This window comes from Vanellus vanellus (assembly GCF_965231255.1).
Source record: "Vanellus vanellus genome assembly, chromosome: 9".
Lineage (NCBI taxonomy): Eukaryota > Metazoa > Chordata > Aves > Charadriiformes > Charadriidae > Vanellus > Vanellus vanellus.
Genome location: NC_138914.1, coordinates 22,078,906 through 22,097,744, shown reverse-complemented (window position 1 = coordinate 22,097,744; position 18,839 = coordinate 22,078,906). Strand labels below are relative to the sequence as shown.

The window sequence follows — 18,839 nt, the reverse complement described above, 5'->3', positions numbered from 1 at the left end:
TGCTCCACAAAGTTTATGATATTAGAATGGCCGAGAAGAACACGGCTAAAACCCACGTATTTCTGTGCTAAGCATGCACCACCAATATGCTTTACATTATAAGACTGAAACATTCAAGGTAACCTTCAAGGCGGCAGTGCCTCCCACAAAGTTACACTTAACACAGAGACCTAAGTGGTATTTACAGAGTATAAAACTCTAGATTCAAATGCAGAGTACCTCCTGCTTCCTTTAAACTATTTTTATGTTCATCACTTCAGGGAAGAGTTGGTTGAAGTTGACTTTTTACACTGCGGAACAGGTCAACTTTCTGAATATTTACAGAATCACAGAATCACAGAATTATCAGAGTTGGAAGGGACCTCTAGAGATCATCTAGTCCAACTCCCCTGCTAAAGCAGGATTGCCTAGAGCACATCACTCAGGACTGCATCCAGGCGGGTCTTGAAAATCTCCAGGGAAGGGGACTCCACAACCTCCCTGGGCAGCCTGTGCCAGTGCTCTGTCACCCTCACCGTAAAGAACTGTTTCCGTGTATTTGAACGGAACTTCCTGTGTTCTAACTTGTGCCCATTGCCCCTCGTCCTGTCACTTGGAACCAATGAAAAGAGCCTGGCTCCATCCTTCTTCAACCCACCCCTTAGATACTTGTATGCCATAATCAGGTCTCCCCTAAAAGAGGATTTCTTCATATGAAATTGAATAAAAATAAATATTAAAATTTTTCTCTCAAATGGAAATAAAAAACACTTGCATTTTGCAAAATGCTGATATTTAATTTCAGAATTTCAGTTAGTACACTTTATTTTTATTATTCTACCTAGTCTCACGGCATGTCCACCTTAATGAGGTCATGAATATAATACCATCCCATGCAATAATATTGGAAATATTTTAGTAATTAAGGGTAATTATTTAAAAAGTCCCTTCTTTAAAGTTCCCTTTCTGCTTGTTAATAAAACAGCCTTACATAAGAATAGAATACTTGTTTTTAATATCACAGAAAAATAATTCCAGCCTAATTTAAACACATTGGAAAGCACAGCTTCTTTAACTGGTAAACTGAATATTTATTTTATCTTCTCTAAACCTTCTGGTAAGAAGATGATGATATTTTCCATCAGTACTAAAAAATAGCTTCCCACAGCATTTTAAAAAACATTATGACAATATTGAAGTATTTCAGCAATAATATTATACGGACACATCAGTATAAATTATTTTCCTATATTTTGAAATAGGGTAAAAAATATGAAATAATGTCGCAAAATCCATAAGAAATTGTATTTCAGTTGGATTGAGATCTCTAGCATTTTGTTTCACTGAAACAGTTTCTGATAATAAACCATTTTGACTTTTTTTTTTTTTCAATCTACCTCTACTTCAAAGCCATAAATATTTGAGAGAAACTGTCTGCGCAGCCTGAAATGCTGAAGCACGCCTTTCTCTAGTCCCTTAGCAGTAGTAAAAACAAAAATGCAAAATAAAAATGATCCTTTTGCTGGGTGGGATTGTGCTATGTTAAGGTGAAAAAAATATTCCCTCCAGCAGCTGTATGTCATTAAAAATTGAATATAAAAAAAGTTTATTTTGTGATGTATGTTTTTACCCTTCAGCAGATAGAATACATCAAAGAACAGAATATCCTCTTGATCCCTCAAGTGTCTGAGAAAAACATAACTTTCTAACAAGAGGTCCAAAACTAGTGAACATTTAAATAGTTTCTTGTAACTTTTAATGGCCCTTGGAGTATTATGAGCCAAAAAATTCCATCATGATTTTCCACAGACTTGTTCTTGAACTTTGTTAGATACTTAATTGCTCTATCATTTGCCCTTGTCCCATCTTTAAAACATTAATTGTATCAGTTGCATAAGGCATTCAGTAGTAGTAAATATCTTTTGGATTGTAAAAGTGCATATGCTATAAAATATCAATAATTAGTTGCTTATTTTTCTTCAACTCTATTGATTTCATTTTCTCTGGCAAAGGTTTCGTTTTCCTCTTAAGGGAAAACCCTGAATTATTCAAATGAGTACTCCCAAGGGACTTACTTAATCCAGTTAATGAAACACAAATTTTTATGTGTTTCTGAAACAAACAAACTATTAGGCTGTACAATTCATGTCCTCTAAGAGCTATAAGATAATATTTTGTGTGAACCAGGGAAGTGAGGAAACTTCAGCTAACTTTTTAATACTGACCTATGGAGCTAATAATTATGTTGTCCAAACCACTGGTTTCCAAACCTTTTCCATCATGAACACCCATCGCTAAAATCTTTTTGAGCACACCCCCCCAAAATATGCATATTGTTTATAAATTATACATGCGTACTACTGTACTAATATTACGTACATTGTAAAACACACATTAGAGAGGGATAGGATAGAGATGAAATAATCAGTATTTTTAAAATAGTCTTCTATTTAATAATGGTAAAAAATATTTTCTTCCTGCATCCCAGTGGATTGTCCCTGACGTGTGCACCCCACCTCAGAGACCACTGGTCTAAACAGTGGCTGGAGAGGGTGAGTCACAGCAGTTTGTCTCCAGCTGCCCCATCTTGTGCACCAGGCGAGGGCTTACAGTCTTAGTTCTCTGCATGATCCACGCCTCCAGACCTCTTCACATACACTGGTCCCAATCTCAAAGGACTCAACTGATCCAATCTTCAAATTCACAATGGAACTTTTGCTCTGAAGTCATTTAGGCATTTAAAAAAAAATTACATTCTGCTCAAAAGCCTTTGAAATCAGCCATGTATGGAGCCATAGCAATAAAGCCTTCCCATAGCAAAAGCATAGATCCAGAAATTATTTCCTACCTAAATGTGAATTATTATTTAAGTAGTCAACCAGCTGAAAACATGTAACTGATCAGCTGGATCTTAGCTGAATTTTTGCTCCTCCAAGAATTGCTGAGTCTCTCCAGACTTTCTAGGGCCTTAGCAAAATAATCCAATTCTTTCTTCAGCAGTAAGCCAGCAAACACAGGACTTCTGCGCTGCTGCCTTACAATGGCCAGAAATTATGTTATTCCTAATCAGAAATTTTCTGATTTCATCAGCAGTCTTTTAAGTGTGAACTTCAAAGTCAACAGAATAAGATTTCAAGCCATCAAGAAGTGTGAGCTACGGATATGAAAAAGGCTTTATAAAGAAAACTGCGAACAAATCCCTCTTTTATAGAGCATTCCATCTGTAGACAGTATAGCAAGAGAATATAATCTGTATGATCTTTGTAGGACAAACCAGACCAAAAACACAGCCAGGAATCTAAAGGAAGCCAACGCAAATCATAGAATTAGTGAGCCTATAGGAAAATGGAATTGGCTTAAAATACATATCTCCATTCGGGTAATGCTAAAGAGGGCAGGTCCTAGTTACGCAATCTCCAATTACTGCTACTGTAACACGAAAAGTTTTTTTTTTTTATCTCGGAATACTCTTTAAAAATAATTGTGGGAGAACAGATGTACTTGCGTGCATTGATTTACTCTTAAATGAGCTTGTTCTTGTTTTCTTCATAAAGAGGTATAGGCAAAGACTACAAAATCTATACCCTCTTGTTTATATGAAGAACAACCTATTTCTCAACAGTATTTTCTTTCTGACCAGGAAACACTTATCTTCCTTTCCCAGCTAGAGTCTTGTTCTAGTCCAATTAAAAGTCACAAGGCAAACATGAGATTGCCTACAACTACTTGCCTGACATCTTTGGTATTTCTGTTCTTCCTGCCAACCAGTTTCCTATTATTTTCCATTTGAAGGCTCAGGTAGAACACAAACACAACAGACTTGGTTACTGAGAAAACTTCCTTGCATTATGTATCGATGTGCAAGTAAAGGTAACAACTCAGATACGTTTGTAACAGTAAAATTTTCATGATGCAGATGATGTGCCAAACATAATTCAGTAACTCTGGCATTAATTGCACACACGCGCAAAGGTAGTCTGCACATACCTTTTACCAAAGTGTGTTTGTCCGTGGGAGACGAGCGAGCAAGCACTCGAAGCTTTGGCCAGATTTTGTCAATCCGCTCCTGCTCAATCTGGATGGGGGGAACACAAAAAAAAACCCAAACAGTAAAACTGTTAGTCTGTGATTAGCAAAATGCATTTGTCTCATCTGAATCATCTGTCAGATGATTCACTTCACTACTCAGATCTGCAACTTTTCTTCAAAAGCACAGAAAAATTACAACCACCATCAATGCTGCGAATGAAGGCAAGGTCAACAAAGGCAGTTTTCTAATACCGAAGCTCAGCTGTTGGCTAACATCAGTAAATTTGCCCCAGTATCTAATCAGCCTTTCTTAGCACCTTTATGGATAATTCCACCGAGAATCACAACTCTACATATAGGATAGTGGAGTTTCTTAAAGTTGATCAAACATGCTTATAAGTAGAAGTGTGTTGTTCTATTCTACGAATCCAAGTTCTTCACTTCATTTCGGCACCAATAATGGCAACATTTTCTCTGTATACCAATAGCAACAAGGACGAAGGATTCCATCAATCAGTGCAAGGTGTATATGACTGTGTCCATTCATTAATGATGGACTCAAAGACACAGCGTAGAGTTTACTTTTTTAAAGCCGACTTCAATAGCCTGTATGAGGAGTTAATCTTCCAAAGAATAGATTAAGTTATGGAAATCATTAGAGTGAGTGGATATAGCAGTACATTAGATAAAGTGGAATAAAATAAAGAGTGGAGAGGAGCTGGTTCTCTGCACAGATTGCATTTTTATGAGACAGCCCTGCAAACTGCTGTTGAGTTTCTTCTCTTTGCTAACAACCCTGCTTGGGTTTCATTTCTTGTAGACTAGTGCTATGGTTCTAAAAACTGCTGCATTAGGCTAGCACTACACTGATAGTGGCTCTGCATCATGCAAAGAGTGCATTTTCAATGGTAGTTTGGATTGCAAAAGGCCAGTAGTAGAAAGAAGTACCCATCAGTGCAGGAGAAACAACATTTCAGCATTCTCGCAATTTTTTAGTAACATATTCGTAATATGTACGGATTTAGTATATGAGTTACCTCTCCCTTCTCATTTCGGATCCTTCTGTTAAACTCTTTCCCTTCAAGGCAGAGAAAGTCTTCTCCCGGGTGAATGATTCCACATTTTATGGCAATGGCACGTGCTGTGTTGATGTTGTCTCCAGTGACCATGCGGACTGTAATTCCAGCTCGCTGGCACTTCCTTATGGCTTCTGGGACCTACAAAAGCAATGTAACAGGAAAGAAAATTCCTAGGTAAGGGATAAAATGTAAGTCAGGTGTTTCCAATCAGAATATTCTGAAGCGAAGAAATTTATGAAGCAAAAAGAGAAACCATACATGTTATGGCACATTATAGCTACCTGACTGTTATGGAATTGGGGTTACACCACAGGCAAGACAAATCTTGTAGCAAGAAGCACACAAATAATTTTTTAAATCAGTTGTCTAAAGCTTCTCCTAACTGTAATAAAAAGGAATGCTCTGCAGCTTTTTTGACCTTTAGCATCAAGGTACAGTATGCTGAACCTAACATACTGAACAAACATGTAAATATGAACTGAGAATACACATATTTTGTACAGAAAATTATCTAACTTCTGATGCAAACTCTCCTTTCAATAAGATTATCTAAAAAGTTATTGTAATTTAGCACTATTACACTAATTCATTCATATAAAAAGCTGGAATTCCTAAATATATGAGTTTAAAATTTCACTAATAATATACATATTTTGAAACTGTAAAAACGAAGCATGATTTTAGTTATGCACCTTTCTGCATGACACTAACTTTTCCTGCTGCAGAGTATACAAACCAGTGAGACAGGATACGTGAGATTAATGTAGAAGCTATATATTGACTGGGCATCATATATAGCTTATTGAAAAAAAAAAAAGATTTTTGTAACTAAAATGTGCAAGAGCTAGGAAATTGATTCCTTATAATTAAATAGAGCTCTTTGAATACAGGTACTTGGGTATACAAAGTCAGTACCTATAGAAAGGCTCCATATCTTTAGCTCCATTTCAGATGGAGAAAAAATTCTATTCCCTTAAACTATACTATAATTTGTGATAATTTATTAATTATTAATAAACATCACTCTAATCAATGCATGCAGTCCCATCACACTTTTGCATTTGGTGAAACCGCATCTGGAATATTGTGTCCAGTTCTGGGCCCCTCAGTTCAAGAAGGACAGAGAGCTGCTGGAGAGAGTCCAGCGTAGGGCAACTAAGATGATTAAGGGAGTGGAGCATCTCCCTTATGAGGAAAGACTGAGGGAGCTGGGTCTCTTTAGTTTGGAGAAGAGGAGACTGAGGGGTGATCTTATCAGCGTTTATAAATATATAAAGGGGGAATGTCATGAGGATGGAGCCAGGCTCTTCTCAGTAGCAACCAATGATAGGACAAGGGGTAATGGATTCAAGCTGGAACACAAGAGGTTCCACTTAAATTTGAGAAGAAACTTCTTCTCAGTGAGGGTGACAGAGCACTGGAACAGGCTGCCCAGGGAGGTTGTGGAGTCTCCTTCTCTGGAGACATTCAAAACTCGCCTGGACGCCTTCCTGTGCAACCTCGTCTAGGTGTTCCTGCTCCGACAGGGGGATTGGACTAGATGATCTTTTGAGGTCCCTTCCAATCCCTAGCATACTGTGATACTGTGATACTGTGATTATGAAAGCATTATTTCTTCAGGAAAAAAATAACAATATTATTTGACATGGAAGAATAAGTGTGTTTAACACTTCAAGAACAGCCTAGATAGATACCTTCAGCACACCACCACTTCTCTAAATTTCTTTTTACCTAGAAGAGGCGAAGGGCATCCCAGGACTCCTCACGAAGACAGAAACCCTTCACAGAGCTACAAGAAACTGAACTGCCTTACTACAGAAGGTAGCAAAGGACAGATATAAAGCAATTATAGGTTGCACTGTTTCTTACGTGTGAGGCGGCAAAGAGGTACTTCGTAGACAAGTGACAGTCTGAGAAGAAAAAGATTCCCAAAAGATGAGCATGACTTAGATAAGCATGTGTATATTAGGCAGTGATCCTAAGTAAACCTCCAGGCAATTTGAAGGTTATCCCACAAGTTAAAATAGCTCCAAAGACCTGGCCCTAGATGCTTGCTCTGCAATGTTGCCTAACACTCTTAATCTATGTAATGCAAACATAAATCGTATTTGAATAAATTCCCCAAATCCATATACTTGACCATTGACTGCAAATTGCTGCTGTATTAGCAGCTGAGCTTCTTCAGATGACATACTTATGTAAAGTAAAAGGATTGTCTAACCATGATGAATTATGTCAGCAATCGTGTGTTATAGAGAGCTGTTGATTTCCTGCAGAAACCAGTGAGCAAAGGATATGATTATGAAAAGAATTTTAATTTAAAAATAATTATTAAAAAAAAATTAAAAACAAAACCAAAGCACTATTTAAGAAAGGGTATCAAAATGGCTACAATATCAAATCCTCACTATATTCTCCTGCCAGTTCAGTGCAGCCTGCGGATCATAACCTTTATCATAGATATAAGATTATTGTAGAACTCAAGGCCAATTAGAGTGGATTAATCTCATCCATTAGTACAGAAAATATTAAGAAAAGGAACCACCATCTACAACATTGCACTGTTAATTTTGCGCCTTTCTAGATATTTTAATTTCCTCTATAGCCGCAAGTATGTGACACTGCTGAGGGCAGGACATTGCCTTTTACATGACAACCACTGCTCTGATCCAGTGTGGCAAATGCTGGGCTTCTAATGATTTCATGGGGCCAGAAAGGCCATATATCTCCGACTCCATGTCAGACTGAAATTATACACCCGTAAACCGTATTGTAGATGATTATTCTAATCAATGAATACAATTTCTCACCGTGTTTCTGCATCTTTATTAAAGGCAGCTGTGAAGCTTCTATTTTCCTAAACACCTCAGACTAAACACCTAATTGAGGATCAGACTAGTATTTTTCCCATGACTACGAAAGAAAACCACTCCACCCTCAGACTGCATCCACAGAACGGGCTATTTGCAGAATGACTCTCTGTCAATACCGATTACAGACCAAGAGAAAAAACAACGGACAGAGGTTTATCTTCCCATTACCTCCTCTCTACTAACTGAGAATATTCTTCCCACAAGTTGTACCCTGAAAACATTATTTGGACCTGAAGCCTTTTAACATTAGGAAACAGACTTCTAAGGGGGACATACGATCAGATTAAACCTATTACTTAAGCAAATGACTCCTGATTTACCCATTTTTGACATTAATAATGCTGACTATATCCCACTTGCCAATTTGGAATGCCCTCAGTATCCACTTTAACGGTGGTGACCCTCATGCATAGGATATGACAGATTTAGATGACTATCTGTAAAACCAGCACAGTGTATGAACCATGAAGGAGAAAAATAAATTACAGTGCAAACAGAAAAAAAAAGTCTATTCACATAAAGTGCCAGTCCTATCAAACAAGGTCATGGGAGGGCAACCTAGTTTCAAATACATCTCAAACTCATATATAACTAGAGAAATAATTCTGTTTTCCTCTTCTCTCATTTTTTTGGACAGCTGGTGGGTGGTATCTGATTTAATACTGTGTACAGTAATTACAGTTAAAATATTGTTCATATTTTTTTATTGCTGTAAGGAAGAAAGAGTGTTGGCAGACTGAGTGGGCAGTGGAAGGAGATATTTTCCATCAGTTTTACAGAGCTTAAGTACACATTTTAAAATGTTCTGGTTTATTTTCTCTGCAAAGAAAACCTTCTAATGCATGCATAAATTATCCAATGCAGGAATATCTATCAGAATCAGGTGACAAATAAGTAAGTGACATTTGGAAGTGATTTATGTTCATCTCCCAGAAATAACAGATTGTAGGCGTACATTGGCAAATCAGTATAAGCCAGTACAGACTCATTAAAATCAATCCAGAAAGACTGTCAAAATCAACAGAGAAATCTCTACAGGAACAAGACATCATTCTATTTGTTCTCTTCTTGTGTACTTATCAAAGAAAAAAAACAACACACACACACAAAAAAAAGAGAGAAATATCAAGCAGGTAGTTCAGTGCCTGATAAAAACAACTGCTGATAACAAATAAGCTAGAGTCTGAATTAACCTAGGAATTATGCAAAAGTCATGGGCGTCCAGTGGTGACACTGCAGCTAAAGCTGGCCAGCTGGCTGGATATCATTATTGAATAATTCATCCAAATAGTTTCTTTGAATGTCTGGAAGGAAATGCAAGTGCAAGAAAGCTCCCAGCAATATCATCAGAACAGATGCAGCACTCTTATCTCTGAAACCACGCTAGCGTGACACCACTGACACTGCAGGTATTCACATATTTGAACACCCCAAGGATGCATATGAGCAACGTGCCACAGGAGCTCTGTGGAAATATGCAGGCTACCATTTTGCATGTGTTAACTCCAACAGTCATCTTAGGGAAAAGGAAACAACTGAGCCTTCCCCAGGAAAAATGGAAATCTACTTTAAGGGAAACTAAAGGCTGCCAGGATGGTGACATTGGATTGTTTCACTGGAATTACCTAACCTATCATTTCTGTCAGAATAAATTCTGATACCCCTGAATACTGAGAATATTAATAAAACAGAAGTTGTAGTATTATTTCTAATTTTTTACATACTTTTCTTCCCTACAGAAAGCACTTTGAAAATTCATAAACTCCAGTGGTGACTCTATTTAATAAGTGGGCTTAATTCTGGCAAAATAATAAGGTCCCTTATAACAGCTCAGCATCTTACTATTTGCATCTACAATGGTGATTTCACCATTGTCATGTATGTATATTACATGGCACTGAGTCCGATATTTCACACCTAGACAGTTTTTCTGAAATATATGTTTTTATTCTGGCTTGGAGATTTTTGGTTCGTTTCTTTTTCCTAAGGTACTGCTAATGCTTTTTACCAATATGTGAGTAGTAATAATTTAAATGTTGTTTTACATGTTTTCATGATGTTATTACCACTTTAAAACAGTCAAAAGGGACAAGGAGGAAAAAAAATCCAAAAACCAAAGTCCAAAAAATCAACTGTAGATATGTCCAACATTTGGTAAAAATATGAAATTATAAACATTCTATTGTGTGTCTTGCAATGAAGTAAGAAGCGTTACTGTATACTTTGGTGTTAAACTACAAGAAATTCAATACATTAATCAAGTAGTTATCTAGAAATAATATGTTTTCCTGCCTTCATCTTCTTTGATCCTTAACGTAGAAGTCAGACTTGACCTCTTTATTTTTAGCAACATTATTCATTTTTACCTCAAACTCCTAAGAAATTATTCCCTACGAGATGAGAGCAGTTCTCTTCTAAAACACACTCATAATAATCATATGAAAGGATAGTTTGCAGCTATTTTCAATAGTAACTGCAAAACCCACTGCTGCCCGTTCCCTCAGTCTGCCTTGCCACACGTAACCTGACTTAAAGCTATTTTCTAACAACACGTATCATGAACCAATTCAGCAAGGGAGGGACGGAGGACTAAGCCACAGCTCTAGCAGTCACAGACACAAACTTTCTGTGTTTATATATATGTCAGCTAGAGCACTAAGGGATCACTGCAGACAGAACATTTTAAGAATGTTTTTAAATATTTCTAAAGACTTGCCACGTCAGGTGTAGGGACAGATGGATTAGCAGCAAGACACCAACTGATGACAGATAAAGTGAATGCTGTTTATCTGATGATTACGGAGATAAGGAGTTTATCACCCAGTTTTCACCTAAGCAAGTTTTATTTTATTTTATATTATAACCTCCTTAATCCTGAAAAAAGCCCATTGTCATGCAGTCGGTACCTGCACCTGATATAATTATATCATGCTAGTTGTCAAAATCACAGCAGTCATAAGTATGTAAAAGCCTACTTTCATGGAAATAAATGGGATTAATTTATACTTCGGATGTTTAAGTAATAAAAATAATTTCCTAACATATCTAGCACTGCCACTAAGTTTCAGTGGATCAAACACAAAGATTTAGATGCGATTAAAAAAATGTACGATAAGATGGAATAATAAAAAAGACAAAGATTGGTACCAAACTACTTACTTTTTGCAGCATCAGAGCCCACTCTTTTAGTATAAAAGAAATTTGAGTTATCTGTCAATAAGATTGCTCCAAACCAAACCACAATCATTAATCTTCTACTGAAAAAAATACAGCAGAATTGAAGAGTGGGTTTCTTGGAGCAAAATAGGAGAGCAAATTTAATTGCTCCACCCATTGGCAGAAGGTGCTGGGGCAGATCCTGTCACATCCCATCACGCGGCTGCAGCGGTGCCGACACAGCAGCCACGGCCACGTGCTCAATGGTTGAGTCAACAAGAAAAGCACCAAAGACAGACATCAAAAAAACCTGCATTTTATATTCAGCACTTTCGACTTGGGAACTTACCTTCTGTCACCGTTTCTAAACTGTAAAATGGAATTAATTCTCCATTTTCAAAATTAATTATCGAGCACCATATACATCGGTTAGAAACAAAGTTTCTGCCTCTTAATCCGCCCTTTGTATTACTGTAGTAATATAATTTGCAAGCGTAGTAGCAGGCACATGCTTCCAGTGTGCACACCCAATACTGATTTTCTGAGTTGAGTTGAGTTGAGATTTTAGTCACATTTTTACAAGCCATTTACAGATAGTATCCATGAAATCTGCAGCCTTTCCATGGCAAAGCTTTTCCTTCTGCAAATACAACATTAAAAGCATTTTTCCTGAGTAGCCACCAGTTACGATGTTAAGACAATTAGTACAGTGGCAACTATTAAAAACACAAAACTCCAAGACTGCGTGTGGTTTCTGTGGAAGGCGAGCACATTGCAGTTATAATCATAGCAATTATGATTACTGCGTGTCTTTTCTCTACCATCAGAGATGCTTTTAACCCATTACTTAAAGGAATATTCTTTAATATCTGGAAGCATAATAAAACTTCTGCTGACCAGTCCTCCTGTATACTGCCCTTTGAGAGAAGGTGTTAAGTCACCTCAGTCCTGTAGTTCAAAGAGCCCTATTTTGCTTTATTTAAATATCAGTTGATTAATAGTTGATTTTTTATCAAGTTAGTGATTTGACTTTTTATCAAGTAAAGTTTACTTCCAAAGCTCACTTCCATCTTCTTTGACAAAGCTAATTAAAAAAAAAAAAAAAGATAAAAACTGCAAGAAATCTGTAGTTCAATGTATGTTCAGTTCTCTGAGAAATGCTTTATAATGTAAGAATTTGCTATACCTCTGGCCTTACTGGGTCTTCAATGCCAACAACACAAATGCAAGTCAGGTCAGATAATATGTCATTTTCATTGTCCCAGTCAGGCTCTGGGCTGCTGTTAAAGTCTCGGAAAGCAACACAGATAGTTCTCAGTCCATCACAGGCCATAGGTTCAATCACTTTCTTCACCATTTCATCTCGGTCACGTGGTCTGAAGATACGAGGTTCACCGGCTGCATTGAGGATCCTGGAACATCTTTTTTATTTATGGGGGGAAAAAAAAAAAGTAGTTGATTGTGTATTTGCATGACTGTTGAACAGTATTTCCTTGTATCATTCATTTAATTCAACACTTTCCTTTTTTGATGGCTAGTTTTAAATTTCTGGTGTAAATTTCTAGATTAAACAACATGATTCGCTACTAAAATATCAGAGAATTTGTAACTTACTACAGAGACACCAAGAGCCCTTCATCTCTCATTTCCACAATACCCATGTAATTAATGAGCTGATAACTTACATCCTTATTTTCCAAATAGGTTGAACATAAAGAATCCAGTTGTAAACTACTGAACCCAAATCTTTAGCTAGACAGTAAGAAAAATAAGCCAAACCGTTTTGCAAGAGTGAGCAGTTAAAAAAATTTTAGAAAAGAAAAATAACAACTTATACTATTAAAGTGTATCATATTTCTACTGTAAGTCGCAAATTCCAAATAGCGAAACTCCCACATATGTCTTACTAGTATCGGAATATTTTGCATTTTGGAAAAACACAGCAACTAATCCATTTAACTTACTTCTTCAGAACAATCTCAGAAGCTCCTTTGCTGTACATTCGGAAACTACCGTCTGGCATTTTAATGACAGTACTCATTGACTTTCTGACAGAGTTGAATGTGTAAACTTTATAGAGTTTCTCCTCAGGGATGAGGTTCCGAACAGGCTCATAATCCTGCTTCAAGTCCAGGACGAATCCCAAGAGGCCACACTCCGTCTTATTGCCTACCTGGCGAGGCAGGCCACCCTCTTTTTCTGGTGGCTGAAGAGAAGAAAAAATTAGATATTAATTTCTCTAATGATAAGCAGTATACAATGCCTTCTGAACAATTAGTAACAAAGTTACAGTCTACAGTTTAAGATCGGAAACTCTAACTGTGCAATCGCATGTCCTCCGATTTTTCAAAGCTAGCAAAAAATCCGGAGAGCTTTAACAGACTTGAAGCAGCTATTCTCACAATGAAGAAATCTCTCTAGACAAATAGCTACCTTTGGTGTCTTGTATTTCTTTTCTTTTAAATTAGCCATCAGCCGTTGAATAGCTTGTGATGGTGAGACAATATATCATTAAAAATGAAGTAACTTTCTTTCGGCTCAAAACTAATTCATTCTCATTTGTCACAAACAGAGTATTTCCTTTTCTCACTTGATCAGAATTATATTGTTTTGCGGACATTCATGGGTACAATGGTGAGTTAAAGAAAGATCTATCCTTTTTTTTCCCACCAAGCATTTTTCATGTAAAAATAAATCTGCATCTAATCACTACAGTAAATCTCAACAAGCAAACAAACATTTCATTTACAAACTGTCTTGGAGGTGCAATACACCCCAAACAAAAAGTTCCTGTCTTGTCAAGACTCCATCTTGACTTAAAGTGATCCATGTGTGAAGTACAGACAGTCAATAACTTAAATTTTCTTGTACTTACTTGTACTTGAATTAGAAAAGTGTTGCTTAAGTATAGTTTAGCCCGAGCTTAGGGGAACGAAAAGAAGGGAAAGGCCTCTCACAACTTCAATTTGCATTGAAAACAGGTTTTGATTTGACTCAAGACACAACTTTAAGCTGTCATTTTCAATGTGACTTACATTTTTGCCTCACATTTTGCAGAATTTGGACTGCAGGACTATATTCAGAATCGATGTTTAATTTCACTGTAGACTTTAAAATCCAGTCTATTTCAGAAATGGGACTCCCAAGTAGATGGAATTCCCTACACTGCCCTTCAGTGGGATGAGGGGTAATGTAGGGAATGATTACAAGTTGCAAATCAGTAATCCTACTTATATGTGAATTCTTGCAACAAGTATAGCCACAAAAAGGGAAAAGGGGACCATTAAGTAAGCATTAGCAAGTAAGTATTCCAGATAACCACCAGTTGCAGCTGGTTTAAAAAATGAAGGTCAGATAGATAATAATAGACTGGTCTAGAACTGAAGTAAGCAAATAAACACAGATTTTCCTTAAGAATCTTCTGTCTATCACCAGGAAAATATATACCTGGTGACAGATACATTAATGTCATTTCTTTTTCAGAGAGATCCAGCTCTGGTGAGCAATACATAATAATCTAAAAATCGCTGTCTCAAAGAGATTTATTCTTCCAAGAAGAATTTTAACATCTTTCTCCTCTGTGAACCATCATTTTTACTGAGTTATGTGGGTCATCTTTGTGGTTCTGTGACATTTTAGCATTACTCCAGGGTCAATATAAAACACCGACACTCAGCAAAAATGCTAATACGATATATTAATTTCATTATACTCTATAACAACTTGCCCTGATATAATCCTATTATACTGTGATGTAACTTCCCTCTCTATTCTCAAATTCACTTAAGAATCCCTAATTTAAAACCCAAGAGCTTTTAGTTATGTGTATCTGGAAGGATTGTTATATTCAGTGGATATGAAAATCTCAAGAGTCAAAAAAATACCCTTTAAAATACAGTTTTGTTTCAACAAATTAGGTTCATTTTCATGATATTGAAGACACACAGTTCCTGAAATACGCTAGGAACTTCAGGTTTCTCAAAGCAACAGAGTAATCGACTTCACTGCCTGAGTAGCGATGCTAGGAAAGGCTCATTTCTCTGTGCACATCATCTCAAACTCTTTCCATTTTAGATCTAAATCCTCATTTATGCTTTGGTTCTCTCTGCCACCGAAGGCAGTGAACCTCAACACTGTGAACGTGATCAAGCCACTAGGAAACACACACTGGAAACCAAAGAAAGGTATCAATTTCTTTCCATCAAAGACATACTATCCTAAACAATAGTTAATTTATATATATGGTTTCATCATTACCCGATGTGAACGGATATTGAGAAAATAAAAATATATCCAACATTTCACCATATATAAAACTAAATGATAGAGTCCTCCTAAAATTATTTCTATTTCAACAGAAAAGTAGCTCACACTCTCCTCTTCTTATGGTGGTCTAAAAATAGATTTCTGTTTGTGAATATCTTTTGAATGCAAAGACGTAAGCAAGGGGAAAAAATACCAGTGAAAAGAAAATGAACAAACATTTCAGAAAGGTTTCAAAATCTTACAAGTGGCCACCTCTCTCTAGAGCAGCTGCTGTCTCCATATTCTTTGTACATTACATTATAATAAAGCATATGGTGGTGAGAGCTGGCAAGTAGCACTTCCTTTCCTGTACTGTTTCAGCTCAAAAGCTCTATGCCAAAACTAGTCTCCTTGCAGATTGTTCTTGACAATCCTTTGCAGAAGCTGCTGGCTTTTAAAACTTCCTTCTGTGCTGCATCTAAATTTATTTCTTGCTGAAATCTGCAGTTTATGGCACCCGGAAAACAATTAAAAGGACAGCCCAAAGGGGTTACTTTTGAATAGTTAACTAGGAACAACTTCATTGACTCCTCAGAGAATGAAAACCCTTTGACAATGTATAAGACAAAGCCTCTCAACCATGATTTGCAAATAGGAACTTAAGTCTTTTTGAATGCACTGTTTCTCAGTGAAAGATCTTTTGCTAGTCACAAGACGGCTTCGTACTGCACAATCTTCTACTAGAAAGAGACTGGTCCAACATCTTCCTCCAACAACTACTTTCCACTGATCCTTGTAAAATATTTTCAAATGCTTCTTCCAAGTCTTTATATTATTTGTGCGATAATATTTCAATAGTAAGCAAATACTTCCATGTAAAACAAACTACAGACAGATGTTAAAAAAAATACTTGCTACAACTCTCAAATCAAAATAGGTTTCTAGGTCAAAGTACAGCTGTATTATTAAGGCTTAAAAATACCGACCCAAAAGCTAGTATTGACCTAATACTGATTTTGGATTACAAAAGGAATTTCACTGGAAAATAATTGATTAATAAAATGGGTTAAGAAGGAAGAAAGAGAAAACTGAGGGCATAACTGAAAGAGGTGCTTCAACTTTTAAAATTAGATTAGGAAATTATAGTGCTTCCATTTTTACCATAACACTTAGTAAGCCTCATTTTTCTCATTGCCCCTTTTGATGTGAAAAGAGAGGACCTGGCAAGAAGAGGCAGGTAGTCTTTCCAAATTAAAATTTTAGGATTTCATATATTATCTGAAGTCTTTGTTTGTTTTATGTTATTCTCCCGTGTTCTACAGATTGAGCTACTCCTTTAGAATAACGATGACTTTAGATACACCAATTTTCTTAAGATTGAAAATGCACTTTGCTAGAATATTATATCCGTATCGAATGTTCCATGTTAACTCTGTTCACTCACAATAGGCAAACAGACAGAGGAAAATACATTTTTTTTTAAATTAAATGGCAAAAAATTTTCACTCCATACTTTACTCAAAAAAGAGAAAATGGAACGGGATGTGCAGGATTTTTCTCTGCATATTTAAACATTATATATGTAAAATCTAAAATAACTGAGAAGGATGAATGCTGTTTGAACCATGTAATATTTTTATTTTTTAATTTCTAATATCGTAAAAAGGAGAACCACTAAAAAAACTATAGTACTATCACATTCAGAGATATTCCCATATTCTCATTACATAACTTGAGTCAATGGTTTAACTAAAGCAAGATTAAAACATACTAAATTTATAATCAAATGTATCGGCTTTTTGTAGATACAAGTTTATTCAACTGACTTCAAGCTAAACCAAGACAGATTTAGAAATGACTGTTTATCTTCGAGAAAAACTTAAAAATGAAAGGAGTGAGTTCTTTTTAGCCAGGGATTAAGAATCTCAAACTTTGCTTGACTAAATAAAGTTTTCAATTACGAAATGGGGAATGGTTTCAAAAGATGTGTTGAATGAAAATAAGCAAGCAGTAATACTAGACTGTCTAGTTTTCGTCCATGATTTCTCTGGGATCCTGTTAACTACAGAAGCCCAATAGCACCACTGTTTCTTCTGTCTTTCATAGTGTGTCCATTTCCACAGATCCTTCACCCCAGCTATAGTCTGGATTCTGGGTGCCAAACACCGGAAATAAATTTGCTTTATCTTCTCTTTCGTTCTTTACTCTTTGTTGTAAGAGTATTTATTGTTTTCTGCAATAGAAACTTTGAGAAAGCTTGTCTGGAAATAGGCTGGTTTTGATACACAAAGATCCTCTTACAGAAATTTTTTTTCCACTTTCACTCATTGTTTAGAAAGCTCCCTTAATAACCCTGGCTGACTCTTCTCTTCCCAAACAATAATGTGGAACTTTCCTTTGGTTTTATTGAAGTTCTGCCCACATTATACTTTCGACACTATCTCAGTACATAGCACACTGCTGGCGTTCTGGGCAGAGCACAAGCGGCGTATTAATTATACATGTGACTAGGATAATACTAGTTAACCAAACTCCAAACATTCTATTAGAGTTCTTGAAAAATCTTTTTGTAGATTAAAACAAAGAGAAACAAAGCAGCAACCTAAAGATAAATTTCGCTACAATTCCCTGCCATCAGCCCTATACTGGTAAAACGTTATGAATTTACTTTAGTTAGGAATAAAAATTAGTCTTTATATCTCGTGCAGATTCTGATCTTTGCTATCCTTGAGGACTCATCTAGTATAATATTACTGATTTGACTGATGAGGAAGAGCACAATTTGTCCTCAGACTGTTTTGAATTTTAAATAGTTTTTCATCTTAATGATTAGGAAGTTACCTCTGTTTTATACAGAGCACAGAAAGCAACGTACTTTCTGTTTACTTCTGATAATACATATGCTGTTTTACAACTCAGAATCATCACTGCAAGACACAGTGCTGTTGAAATTCAGTTAAATTAAAGTCAAAAGACAGTCTGAATTGGGGTCAGCGTAAAGGATTGAAAAAAAGCAGTTAACAACTTGGAGCTGGTTGCATAATCGTTTTGGCATCAGACAAAACAGACTGCGTTAGCCTTACGTACCGTTCTGATCTCACTCACTGCATTTAAAGCCCAACATTTAAAAGTTTAAAGGTTTGCTGTGTTTTTTGATTCTTACGCACACCGCTGAGTAGACTAACATAGGTGTTCCCATTCACCTATATTATGCCTGTTCATCAGAAGTAAAATTTATCTCCTTTCTATCTTCAGAGGATTAAAAATTTGTATACACTAAACTGATACAGATCTCTTCCTTAAATTTACTTCAAGCTCAAGCAAAGCATTTCAATTCCTAAGAACTAGAGGTCTGCATCCTTTAAGGATGGTGAGCTTCTAAATTCCTGACTTTATCAGGTTGCTCCATAAGGCACCACTTTTGGGGTCCCATGATTACACATTCATAATTTCAAAGCCTATGATACATATACTTGGA

General features: G+C 36.3%; 1 protein-coding gene across 4 annotated transcripts in view; it reads right to left on the bottom strand.

The window, feature by feature from the left end:
- Positions 1 to 18,839, bottom strand: part of ATP2B2 (ATPase plasma membrane Ca2+ transporting 2) — a gene marked incomplete at its 5' end in the record, with an annotated part of 188,145 nt that overhangs the window by 41,901 nt on the left and 127,405 nt on the right. For all 4 annotated transcript variants that reach the window (XM_082487810.1, XM_082487812.1, XM_082487809.1 and 1 more), the window contains 4 exons: positions 3,967 to 4,054; positions 5,046 to 5,225; positions 12,303 to 12,537; positions 13,081 to 13,322. In XM_082487810.1, coding sequence (XP_082343936.1) covers positions 3,967 to 4,054; positions 5,046 to 5,225; positions 12,303 to 12,537; positions 13,081 to 13,322 — 745 coding nt within the window. The remainder of the gene's footprint in view (positions 1 to 3,966; positions 4,055 to 5,045; positions 5,226 to 12,302; positions 12,538 to 13,080; positions 13,323 to 18,839) is intronic.